This window comes from Miniopterus schreibersii (assembly GCF_964146895.1).
Source record: "Miniopterus schreibersii genome assembly, chromosome: 17".
In the NCBI taxonomy this organism is placed as follows: domain Eukaryota; kingdom Metazoa; phylum Chordata; class Mammalia; order Chiroptera; family Miniopteridae; genus Miniopterus; species Miniopterus schreibersii.
In genome coordinates this window covers 18,441,936-18,455,317 of record NC_138117.1, presented here as the reverse complement: position 1 = coordinate 18,455,317, position 13,382 = coordinate 18,441,936, and the positions used below count along the sequence as shown (strand labels likewise).

The 13,382-nt window shown below is 41.2% G+C and overlaps 1 protein-coding gene across 4 annotated transcripts in view; it reads right to left on the bottom strand.

Moving 5' to 3' along the window:
• The window catches only part of LYN (LYN proto-oncogene, Src family tyrosine kinase), a 90,207-nt gene that overhangs the window by 15,667 nt on the left and 61,158 nt on the right, over nt 1–13,382 (bottom strand). For all 4 annotated transcript variants that reach the window (XM_081117189.1, XM_081117191.1, XM_081117188.1 and 1 more), the window contains exons 9-10: nt 7,456–7,638; nt 6,293–6,369 (exon numbers count right to left, since the gene is read on the bottom strand). In XM_081117189.1, coding sequence (XP_080973315.1) covers nt 6,293–6,369; nt 7,456–7,638 — 260 coding nt within the window. The remainder of the gene's footprint in view (nt 1–6,292; nt 6,370–7,455; nt 7,639–13,382) is intronic.

The window sequence follows — 13,382 nt, the reverse complement described above, 5'->3', positions numbered from 1 at the left end:
CCCCACCCTACTAGGTTCCACCTTGCTCCACATGCTCTAAAACAGCCTGCAGTACCTGTCCCAGACAGCCCTTGCTACTACTTATCAGCCTCCCACACCAAGCCATACGCTCCTTGAGGCAGACCTGAGTCTCCCTCATCCCATCCTTGGCACATGCCTGGCTGTGCTCAATTCATATTCATTGACAAAAAAGAGGGAGGTGTGCCAAGAGGGTGAGGGGAACACAAGGAAAGCAAGCCAAGTGCTTAAGAGAAAGATCGATTGGAATTTACATTCTGCTGCTCCCTTCAAAGTGCTTTCATTTCCACTTTTAAATTGTGGGCGCTGGTAAGGAACTCTGCCCAGTCCTAAATGACTTCAATTTAATCATGGCCTTTAAGGCTTCCGTGATGAGTACCTCAAGAGGAAATTATTTTGTGACTTACACTAGTGCTGACAAGAAAGTGCCACCCCTGGACAAAATAATATCCAGGTAAGAGGCAGCTCTGGCACACAGACTAAAAGTACCAATACCTCCCTTTTCCATTAGCTAAAAGCTTCTTATTGGTGCCAAAACATTTTCCAATCAAGATTGAAACAAGAACAACTTCTGCCTTAGATTTGCTCTTTTAAACAACCAGTTATGCTTCCTCTGCTTAAATATGCTAAACACCCCACCACTACCTACCAAAACAAAAAAAAAGTTCCTGTTTTATACTATTTTTAAATGGCAGTTTCCTATTCTTTCAACTTTTCATAAGGAAACTGCATATGACTAAGTATTGCAATTCTGATAGTAACTGTAGTTTCGTTTGTCCATTTTGTAAGTTTTCATGACCTGAGTTAAAGTCTCAGACTAAACTCATTCTCTGAAAAATATAAATAGAGCAAGCACTTACATGCCTGACACCTGGGTACTACATCCATGTGATACATTTTATATTTCTTTACTTAGAGGAATGTCAAAATTTTATTTCAATGTCATCTGAACACACTCAGAATCATTGACTACAACTTGTGGGTGATGATCCACATAGACATTCTAAGTAGGAGGAAAGTTTCCCAGTCATACTAGAGTTGAGGCTATGGGAGGCCTAACCTGTGCCTCTCATGTCACAGGTGAGAACACTGGGCCCAGGAAATGCCTTTCCCAGGCGGAAGCAGATTCCCTGACTCTCAGCTCAATGCTTTTTCCACCACTAACATCATCAATAGCTCCATACAAAATGACTATGATATTTCTCATTCTGTAGGAAGAGAAAACCACTGTCTATATTTCAAAATTGAGAATGGCCCCTAAACAATGGCTCTTTAATGATGCCCATTGAGGGTCATCACATCCTGACAGCTGTGTGGCCCCTTCCACCAGAGTGGTGTCCTGTTCAGATTATTTTATGGAATTAATGACCTCTTAAGTGCTAGCCATCTCCCCTTGAGGAGGCTCTTGTGCTTGAAAAAATTGGGTTCTTGGGGCCTCAATATAGATTCAGATATGAAAATTCCCATTCGAAGAGGTGAGATTAAACATGAAGTGGGGAGGGGATCTGGCATGGCACTCCAGGATGAAACGCTAGCCAAGTCTGTCGCCTGAGGCTTCCCCCAGTTTAAGTAAATTAAACATGGTGACACTGTCAATTAAGGGTTAATATTAATAAGGGTTTTGAAAATAAACTTGTTGCCTTATTATTGGGGGCTCAGAGTGAAAGATAGCTTTGAGCTGCAAATGAGAATGTAACTTATCTTTTAGGTTCTTTACAGAGACAAAATGAGGAGACCCACATCTGATGGTATTGGAAAACACTCTAGAAACTTCCTCAGAACACCCTCCTCCAGACATTTCAGACCTGATTTACCAATAGACTGATGGGTCCCATCCTAGAGCTATTACAAGGAATTCCTAATCTGTATATTGTTTTCTCAGTTAGTAGGTACTAGAATGAGGGAGTACTCAAAAAGCTCTGATGTCAAAGGCCTTCCTACTCAGAGAGGTTGAGAATTACAGGGAGGTGGACTGAGGCTTCCCTACCTTCCTCATTTTACCAATTTCCAACTTAAATGTGGCTTAAAATTTAATACTGGGGGACAAAATGTAACTTGAGCATAATCACTATGTGATATGTCTTGGCAGTAGAGAATTTTTTAGGAAAAAAGCTGAAGATAACATTAATTCTGATAAGCAAAATTCATAAAGAGGGAAAAATGCAAGTCAGCATAGTGTCAGATGCAAAACGGGCGTAGGAACAACTCTGGCCATGGAATGACTGCGGGGTGCAGAGGAAAGAACCAGTTATCTGAAGTCAGAAGACCCAGCATCAAGTCCAGCAATTCCACCCACCAGTCCTATAACCTTGGGCAAGTCCAAGGTCACCTCCTCATTTGTAAAATGTATTAAATAATATAAATGTTTTCAAGGTGTGGGCTCAAGTTTTATGTTGGAAGTAGAAGTGTTTTATCAACTAGAAGGAGTTAAAGAAATGTTACCTGTTGCCAGGATTGTAATGACAACTTTGGTATTTCAGTTTTTGTTGCAGTTTTACTCATACATTATTGTCCACTTTATTCTTGGTAATCCCTTTATTCAGGAATGTTGCCACTAAAGAGCAAGAAATGCTTTGATTCACTTGGCCTGAATTACACAATGTCTTATCTGACTTCCATATTGCACCTAAATTCCCTACTTTTTTTTTCTATCGGTTTTACAAGTCTAAGATTTTGTTTCAACTTCTGCTGAAGGAAATTCCCACAGATTTCAACCCCTTTTCTTTCCAAGTTCATTTTTTCTCTTGTATGAGGCAAAAGCTGGAAGGGAATTACGCAGTCCCTTTGCTCTGAAAGTATCAAACATCCTTCGCGTAGGGGTAACTATCCTATTTGAGCATAAAAAGCTCAAAATTGCTTCATTTAATACAAGAATAAAAACCAATGGGTAAAGCTGCTTTAGTTGGGATTTCCTAATCTCCATTCAGTGGAGAGGAAGGTGAGTGGGCTAATGGGCTGGAGAATCTGGATTACAGCTGGACTCAGAAGAGCCCTTGGGAACACAGCCTGAGAAAGGAAGTGATGAAATCAGCTCTCACATGAACTGAACTGCGAGACGAGACGACCGTGGGCACCCACCGCACTTCCTGTCTCGGCTGCCCTGCGCCCTGCAGGAGCACCAGCACCCTCAGGGGAAAGTAGAGCATGGGGAAGCAGGGCGCGGGGACAGAGGAGGCCAGATGGGAGACTGGGAAAAGTCCCAACGCTGCCCCTGACCCTTGTTCCCTTATCTGTCGGGCGGGGACGCTGGCATGAAGTGAAACTGGTTTGCTTCTACTCTCCCTCTCCCACTGTGAAAAACTGCTGACTTCAACGAGCTCCTTTGTGAACACTCAATTTCCCAACTCGGGTGGGACTGACAATGCTAATGGAAGACAGTTCAGAGTCCAAATACCGAATGGACTTATATAATACTTCTGCTTTCCCGTATTTCTACTCTAAACAGTCAAGGGGAGGGAAAGTATAGGAAAGGCTGTATTATCCAGTATCTGGGCACCAGGTATCCTCTTATCACCCTGGGGCAGCTTTATCCATATTTACTATGCTCATGTATTCACTATGGAAAAGTGACAAAGTTAATTAGTGGCACATGATGGAGAGGAAAAAGAGAAACAATTCAGAGATGACTTTCTTTGTATAGAGAGATCCTTTCAGAAAGGTACATGAAGAAGGAAGGGGGGTGTTGGGTGGTACCAGTCATAAAGGGAGTTGACGGTGTGCGTCACAGTGGGACTGGTCGCTAGGTGTGGTTAACAGAAAGCGGATCTGTACTGTACGTGCTCTCTGACTGGGGTCTAGGCCCCCTCCTCATGTTATCAATATTGCAATAAAATAAGCCGCAGGCTAATAAAGCAGATGATAATTAAGGGTGAGGCAACAGATGGTCCCACGAACTCCACCTTGAGGGAAGGACTGGGTGAGGTTTGCACCACAAACAAAGATGAACTCCAAAGGAGATGGTATTTGGTTGTAAAGAAAATGCATTTAGTGCTGAGCCCACCTGCTAGGGACTTCCTGGGCACTGCTGACTGCTGACTTTCCTACTGACACCTAATACTCCATGCACTTAAATTAGATGTTTCACAGGTTCTACCCAGTCATCACTGCTAGGGAACCGCAAAGCATATGAACAAGAGCTCATCCAGCATGGGCTGGACTCCATGCACTGGCTTAAATGCACTTGGTAGTGGACTTGATTGCTCCTTGGCCCCTCCTGAAATCTACAATTTGAAAGTTGCTGTCAATGCCAGTGTCTGTGATAATTTACTTTGCAAGCTACAAAGGCTTAGAAAACAACTTTGCCCCCCCCCCAATTCTTTCCTAAATTAGAAAAAGTTGCCCTTTGCAATAACACTAGTAATTTACAAAGTTAAAGAATAGATATAGAGGCCTTGACCTAAGACTTTGACTATGTCAAGATGTGTTTTAAGATAAGCTATGCAAAATTAAACACAAAATATCCATGTGACAAAATAAAGTCCTCTGGGTACAGTACACACCCCAATTTGCATAATTTCTACCCTATAGAACTGTAGGCACAGATCTGACCCTCGGGCATACTGGAACAGCTATGACCACTCAGGCCCCCAGGACATGTGTCCCCAGTTTTCTACATCCCTCTCAAGCCCCTTTCCCTTTCTGAGGAGCAGGTATGACAGACCTTTACTACACTCCTCAACTCTGTCATCCAGTAGGTGATGCCCAAGTCAACACCCTATGTAAAGGGCCTCATTTAGCTGTGCCAAGTGTGACACAAGTTTATCAGACTTCTGCTTTCTCCATTTCCTGACTCCCTATCTACATAGGATCTAGAGCTGCACCCATCAAATTCATTTCTCCTCTTACTGCAGAGCAATGGTTTTCAAACTGTGGTCCTGGGACCATGGGGTCCCACAGAGCCTCTGAGGTCCAGCTTAGAGAGCTAGAGAGGATTAAAAAGTCAGAGCTACTGGACCCTTCCATTCCTCCAGTTCCACCACAGCAATTTTGTTTCTTTCCCAATTAGATATTGGAATTCCAGATGACATTTGAATCTCATACTCAGATAAGGAACCTACTAAACTCCTCCAGTTCTCGTCAATGAGATGAGGACTGAGCAAAATGACTTCATCATACAGCTTTACTGGAATGATGGGGACTGTCACCTCCAAGATGTCCTCAGCTTCCACCAACAAGCTCTGAAGTGCTTGTGTCTATGCCAGCTCGTTTGATTTAACCCTCAACAACATCTCCTTAAAGTAGGCATTCCCATTTGATAGATGAATAAACTAACTGGAAGAGGGAAAGTACTTCCGAAAATGGCATGGCTATTGAGTGGCAGAGCCATGACATAAACTCCAGCCTTCAGATGTGGACTCCAACTCTGCTCACAACACTCTATTGAAGAGTAGGTGTTGATCCTACCTTACTTAAATGTACTCATTCATTCTTTTGATCTCATCTCCCAAGAAGGCCTCATCAATTTCCCAACTAAAGGAGGGTCTGGGGGAAGAAATGGGAATAATAAATGAAGATCACAATGACTGTCCTTTCCTTCAACTTCTAGAAATATCTGTGCTACTTTGAGTTTTATGGTACATGACCTTTCCTACATGAACCACTCATGGCTAATATGGAGAAACAAGCAAATTAGTGAACATGACTAATGAACACAATGAAACTATTGAAAGTCAGTAGCTGGCATCATTCACAAGTGCATTTCCTTGGTACACCAGGGACATTGCTGGGTTTCTGGGTAGCCTCCCTCTGCTCGTAAGTACATTTCAGGAAACATGTGATTCCAACGTAAACAAATTTGGAACTTCTAGGCTAGTTCTAGAAAATTATAACTAAGCATTTCTCAGAATCCTAAAGGCACATTCAGCAAGAAGAATTGAAAAGGGGTAGAGTAGGAAAGGAATACTGTACTTCTGTTTTCAAGAACACTGAGGACTTAAAGGTGTCAGTACACAGGTTAGTACTTAAATACCACTTGTGCATCATTTAGAAGTGCTGCGCTTACACAACATGGAATTTCTTCCCCAAAATGCAGCATGAAATGGTCAATTCAGCTGCTTTGTTTCTATCCCTTGTGCAGAAATCCAAAGTCAAAACGAAACATGCACACGCATTCTGGGTAAAACACCTCGTTTTGTCTCTAAAGGATTGTACACAGAACCACTGCTGGGAAACATTCAACAGAAATGCCTTCTCCCGGAACAACAATTTCATTGAGAGTCTGATGCAGGGGAGATCTTTGCAAATTTACACACACACTGGCTTTTTCATACTTCACCTGGGCAGAGAAGTCAATTAGCTTTGGAAGCAGCACTTTGCCCCCTTCGTCGCTCTTCAGGAAATCCAGCAAACTGCCTGTTGATGGAGGAAGGGCAAATTAGTGTAGTTCAAACACAAAAGAAACCCCAAACAAATAAAATTCAAATGATCATTACTATGGGGGGGGGGGAACCCCACAAAATGACTGGCTTTTCAATTCCGTATGGTTACAGTGCCTTTTCCTGAGGTTGGTAGAACCCAGTCCCTTTAACCTGTTACCTTTGACCTGATCTGAAAAGTACATATGGTCCAGGTCAGCAAGGCTGATGGCGGACACTGCTTTTCTCGCTACTGGTGTCTGAGAGCAATGCGTTCAGAGCACTTTGCACCTGCCACCAAGATACACTTTCTGCACCCACCTGACTTCAGAGCTTCTCTGAGCCACTTGAACCTCTCCTTCAGTGAGTCTCTGATTACACAGGAATTCAATCTCAACAAGTTTTAAAATGTTCACATTTTAAAGTGACACCCTGAACATTTAGATAATGCTACAGAGGAAAACAAACTATTTTTAGGATTTTGAGAACTCATATTTTAAAATATAAGAATAAAATACTACTATTTAAAATATATCTTTATTTATCTGATAAATATTTATTAGGGGCCTAGTAGCTATCGGGTACTCTTCTCAGGGCTAATATAAGTATGGAGATGAATGCAGGGAAAACAGGAAGACTACATATTAATTTTATAACAGATTATTTGTGAGGGTGTGGTTTATGAAAATGCTTTGTTTTCCCATATTTTCTGATTTTTCATTGGTGAAGTTGGTGAGCATGCTGTTTTACAATTAAAATTATTTGAGTATTCTAAGAACATTTAGACATTTTACTTTTTTTTTTAATCCTCACTAGCGGATATTTTTTTACATTGTTTTTCAGAGAGAGTGGGGGAGAGAGAGAAACACCGATGTGAGAGAGACATCAATTGGTTGCCTCTTGCACGCACCCCAACCAGGGCCGGGGACAAGCCTGCAGCCGAGGGACATGTCCTTGGCCAGAATCGAACCTGGGACCCTTCAGTCCATGGGTCAACACTCTAATCACTGAGCCAAACCAGCCAGGCTAGCCATTTTACTTTCTGAGGTTCAGTCCTTATTAGCCGGGCTTCGGGGCGCCTCACCCTTGGCCATGTACTCCGTGATGATGTAGATGGGCTCCTCCTTGGTGACCACGGCGTAGAGCCTCACCAGCTTGTCGTGCTGAAGGGTCTTCATGAGGTTTGCTTCTTCCAGGAACGCTTGCACAGACATCGTGCCTGGCTTCAGGGTCTTCACGGCCACTTTGGTACTGTTGTGATAGTAACCTAGGAAGGAAGAAGGGAGGGCATGCTTTATCAAACTGGAAGTCCAAAGCCTTAGTGCAGAATTAGAAGGAAATTTAGTTCTAGAGAGAAAAAACTGACATAAAACTCTATATAGTGTTAACATTAGGGGAGGCTGAGTGAAGGGCACATGGGAATTAATCTGTGCCATCTTTACAAAATTATCTAAAATTATTCCACAGTCAAAAGGTTTTTATAAAGCAATAGTTTTGTAAAAAACCCTCTATATTACTCCATCATGGGGACTAAGATTTTCCTCTAATTAATAAAACGTTCTTTATACAAGATTTTAAAAAAATACACACCAAAGCTCTATGCTTTTATATACACCCACACGCACATACAGACAAAGGTCTAGAAGAAAATACAGCAAAATACACCAAATGCTGGCTATCTCCAATGGTGCAATTATGGGTGATTTTAATTTTGTTCACCTCACCATTAGCTATTTAAGAAATATTCTATGGTAAATATGCCTTATTTTTGTAATCAGAAAACAAGCTTTGCACTTAAAAAATTACTTATATACACTAACTTTAGAGTGCAATATACTAGAGTCAAATAAGCTTTTTCCATAGCTTTCAAAGAGAACTGGACTTGTGTGACTCTCCATGGGCTGAATGTCTGGGAACCCCTGACCGCCACACCCTCCGCCACCCAAGAGATGTAGGCCCTTCAGTGAAGAAACCTGTCTGGCTTGGCTAACCTCAGCTTTCCCCACACTTTCTTGACCACAGAACACTTGTTCATGTACCTGTCACACCCCATGGAACACACTTTAGGAAATACTGGCTCCTTAATCTAGTTCCCCCAAGCCATCATTTTTCTGGGACCTGCTTCAATTATGTGCTTAATTCTGAGCATGACTTTCCTTCCTCTAGGAAAGCCTTTTCTCAGTGGTTTGTAAAAGCACAAATACAAATAATCATGTTCTCCTTTCCTTTCTTCTGTTTCCGTATTTTTCTTGGAAGTGCCAATAAAAAAAGTAAGGAGGGAGTGGCAGCTGGCTGGTTTCCATCAGGAATCTCCCTGTAGGTTACCTCTACCTGGTGTGTTAGTTTTAGAGACCCTACCCTAAGAAAAATACACTCTAAGAGATGGTGAAGTGTAGTGTCTAGTCCCCTTTTTGAGGTCATGTAATTGTCTGTATATGTATAGCAAAGAGAGATGAGCGGGATCACACTCAGTGAAACAACAGCAATGATGACCTCTGGGGTGGTCAAATATGGAGTAACTTTTACCTTCCTTTGTGTTTTTCTGTTTTGATTAAATGTGTGAATGACTATAGTAGTCTCCCCTTATCTATGGTTTGCTTTCCACAGTTTCAGTTACCCACAGTCAACCAAGGTCCAAAAACATTAAATGGAAAATTCCAGAAATAAACAATTCATAACTCTTAAATCATGCGCTGTTCTAGTAGCCTGATGAAATCTAGCACTGTCCCCAGCAGTCTCCTCCAAGGTGAGCCATCCCCTTGTTCAGTGTATCCACACTGTAGATGCTTCCCGCCCATTAGTCACTTAGGAGCCTCTTAGTTATCAGATGGACTGTGTTCAAGTCGCTTTTACTTTACTTAGCAATGGCGCCAAAGCACAAGAGGAGTTAATGCTAGCCATTTGGATATGACAAAGAAAGGCAGTAAAGTGCTTCCTTTACATGAAAAAGTGTGTATGTATAGGAAAAAACACAGCTATACATAGGGTTTGGTACTATTTGAAGTTTCAGGTATCCACTGAGGGTCTTAGAACGTATCCCCTGTGGATAAGGGGGGGACTACCATATGTGTCTTTTTCTTTTCACCAAATGGAATTACTTTAAAAAAAAATTATGTTTCTGTTTCCACATCTTCAAATGGGCAAGAGAAAGTTTTACTTTATGGTTGTCAACCCTAATTAATAATTTTTCTTCTGGTCCTTACCACTGATTTCTCTGTTAAAACTTTTCCTTTTATATTCCACTTTGACTTATACTTAGTAGTAGCTTGTAATGCCCTACAGAAAAATGAAGAATGCAGTATATAAAATAAAATGTTAGAACATACAGATAAGGCTGTAATAGAAAGCTGGCCAAATGCTGTCATTTTCAAAAGCCATAACCTACACAAAATAATGGAATCATGAAAATATAAATTGATTTTCCAATTGTAAGAAGCTAGGAAAATTCCTTGGGAAGTAGAATGGCAAAACTGAGACAAATAGCTGAACAAACTGGCCTAGCAATTTACAGCCAGATATAGAAGGTTACCCCCCTACAGATAATATCTAGGCCTCAGTTGTATTTCAGCTCCAGGTCCAGAAAAGCAGCAAAACCAGGTGGGTTAACCACCTGAACATGTCTCCAAGGCCCCCTTTTCTGTGACTTCTCAGTGAGCCAAACAGCCCTATCTAGGCTCATTTCTTTTCTATAACATTTTTAGAGAACCAAAGCAGCTCCACCTAGGCCCTCTCCTGTTGCTTTGTCTATCCAAAGCCGTTCCTTGTTCCACTGTGCCCGGCTTTAATAAACATACTCTCAAAATCACCTAGACTTGCGTTGTGAAATCTTTCCTGCATGAAGTCAGGGACCCACACACTACTGGCCAGCCAGAGGCAGACCCATTCCATGCTGGTCTCCTTTCCAGTGACAATATGACTTTTCCTAGGGCTCTTAAGAGCAAATTTGAAGTAAATCTCACCAATTTACTGATCTTCTACCAATCTTCTTTGAAGAAGATTCTACCAGTTTACCAAGATTCCACCAATCTTCTTTGAAGAAGATTCTATCATAAATTTGTTTAAAAGTTTATAAATAAGTCCTATTTATTACATGAATATACCTGTGGCAAAGCATAGCAAGAAAATACACTCTCTTTGATAGATGTAACTGACAAAGGACTAGTGTCCAGAATATATAAAGAATTCCTACAAGTCAGAAAGAAAAATGGAAAAATAGGCAAAGGCTTGGATGAGCATTTCAAAAAGAGAAAGTCCAAATGACTAATAAATACATGAAAGGAATTTGATCTTATTAGTAATCACAGAAATGCAAATAGAGCCACAGAGAGAAACCACCACCCAGTTTGAGAAAAATTCTGGTGAGTACACATCTTTTGGTAGGGAAACCGGGGCAGCTCCCCTAGGCCCTTTTCTGTACTCTTTTTGAGCATCACTGAAATTCAGTTGTAAAACTTCTTCTCTTAACAACATCCCCAAGGGACCCATGAAGAGTGTTGATAGAGCAGCCCCCTTTTAAGTGCAATTATCTTGAGCAAACCCAGCTCCCCACTCCACCCCCTCCAGCCACACAGGGCAGTGCTGACCAGGGCCTCTTATACTTTGCTGGTGAAAGTCTAAACTGGGACAAGTGCTTGGGAAACAAAGTTGGGAGTATTTAATAGACTTAAAGAGTCAGACTCCTATGATCCAGCAAATCCACTCCTGGTCACCCTAGAGAAACTCATGTACCCATGCAGCACACAAAAACATTCACAGCAGCATTGTTCATAGTAGCCAAACCTGAGAACAACTCTGCTCCATCAATAAATAGTGATTTAAATGGATAAACGGCTGTACATCTTGAATATAAATTCAACACAATCCTCCACAGTAATGAGGATGAATGTACTGTGGCTACACCCCAAAACTTGAATGAATCTCCTAAGCAGACTGTTCAATAAAAGAGGCAAGACACAATAAAAGAGTACATTTGGTATTATTCACTTAGATATATAAAGTTCAGGACCAGGGCAAACTAAACTCTATTGTTTGGGGATGCATAGACCTACATACAAAAGTAGCCAGAGCTATAGAGAAAAGCCAGGACATTATCACAAAGGTCAGGAGAGCAGCTGCCTCTGGGGCACAGGAGTGTTGTGGCTGGAAAGGGAAAAGGGAGGACCTCTAGGTGCTGGCAAGTTTCCACTTGTGATCTCAGTGGTCACCACACAGGCTTTCATTTTGTAATTATTTGTGATACTGAATATCTGTTCTGTATGCACTTTTCTGTCTGCTCGTTATATTCCACAGCAATAAAAGTGAAAGAAACAAAATTATTTCCCTTTGGTCAACATAAAAGCAATGGAACTCAATGGAGACTTTTACATAACATAAAATTATGGGTAAAGAAGAAAAGAAATGCTTCCCAAGGGTAAGGGGGGAAGTTATCAGGAAATACTGCAGCTGCTAAAGATATTTTAAATGCTGATAAGGAGTCTGACATGAAGAGTGAATAAAAGAGCTGTATCCAACAGCCCTGGGACGGCAGCGCTTCCACTTAATGTTATGTTAGAGCTGTGACATTTAAACAGTAGGGCAGGTTTTCATCTTGATTTTTACTCAGCACTAAGTGTCAAACTGTACTTTACTAAGATATTCCCCAGTAGTGTGCAGGTTCAATTCACCTAGTCATGGGGACTTGGGTTGACATTACAGATGAAAAATGATTTTAAAAAGTCTTGAAGGCAGTACAGATTTTCTTGTGAAGTGCCACCAGGCCACCGTTAAAGAGCACTGGGGTGACAACCTGAGAAAGCCCACATTATGCGAGCGTGACCAGGGTGCTGTTTAGAAAAAAAGAGGCATGCAGTTGATTTTGGAAGTTATCTGGTGATTAATTTCAATGCAGTTGGCTCAAATGAAAATGTGTCAAGTAAAATTCAATTCAAAACAAGTTTGCTTTCTTCCAAAGTCTTCTCATAGAACAACTGGTAACAGGAAACATCACCCTTAGCTTCACTGATCAGTCAGTTCCCTCAGAATCCAACAATCTATGGAGGAAACATCACCAGGCCAGATGTCAAGAAGATCATACCAACAAGAGGAAACAGCTTGAGGGAGAAACTCCTCCTTCTATGCCCAACCCCTCCAGCTTCACCCCCCCACCCCCCCCAGAACAGATCACTTCCTAGTATTTGTTCACTGTATTTCAGTCCAAAAATATGCAGGCCATAAAATGTGACTGGTGGTTTATGAACCATTTGTCATGCTTCACAAAAGTATCAGCTATTTGGTTAATGGTGATATAAAGTTTAATCTGTTCTTTTTCTGTCATTGAGAAAAACTAGCCTGCTATCCCTTGAGACACACCAAGTAGATTCTGGCAGCTCTAAATTGCAGACCTTGCTATTATACCAGCCCTTGGACAGAAAGAGACTCCCAAACACGCATGGAGAGGGGCCATCCTTTAACTTTTGATTCATAGCAGAGTATCACCAATCGCCATTCTTTTGGTTTTATTCCAAGTATTTCTTGCTAAATGCATCCAGCATAGTGATGTTCTTTCAGTAGCTAAGGAGGAGATCCCTGATAACAGCCAAATTCACATAAGATATCCACGTAAGATCCCAGATCAAAATTGTCTATTTTCTCCTTTTGTCTTCTTCCTCCCTTCCTTTTCCTCTCTTCTTCCCCCTCCCTCTCTCCTTCCCTCCCTTCTTTCTTTCCTTTCTTTAATACAATATTAGAAAGAGAAAAGCACAATTAAAAAGCAAACAACTATCAATGCCAATATCCTGGCAATGATATTGTACTATAGTTTTGTAAGATGTTACTACTGGGAGAAGATGAGTAAAGATTACATGGGATCTCTTTGTATTATTTCTTTTACATATAATACCTTTTTTGAAATACAATTCATATACCATATCATTTACCCATTTAAAGTATATAATTCATTGGTTTTGTATATTCAGAATTGTGGAACCAACACCACAATCATTAGAAAATTTTCATCACCCCCAAAAGGAACCT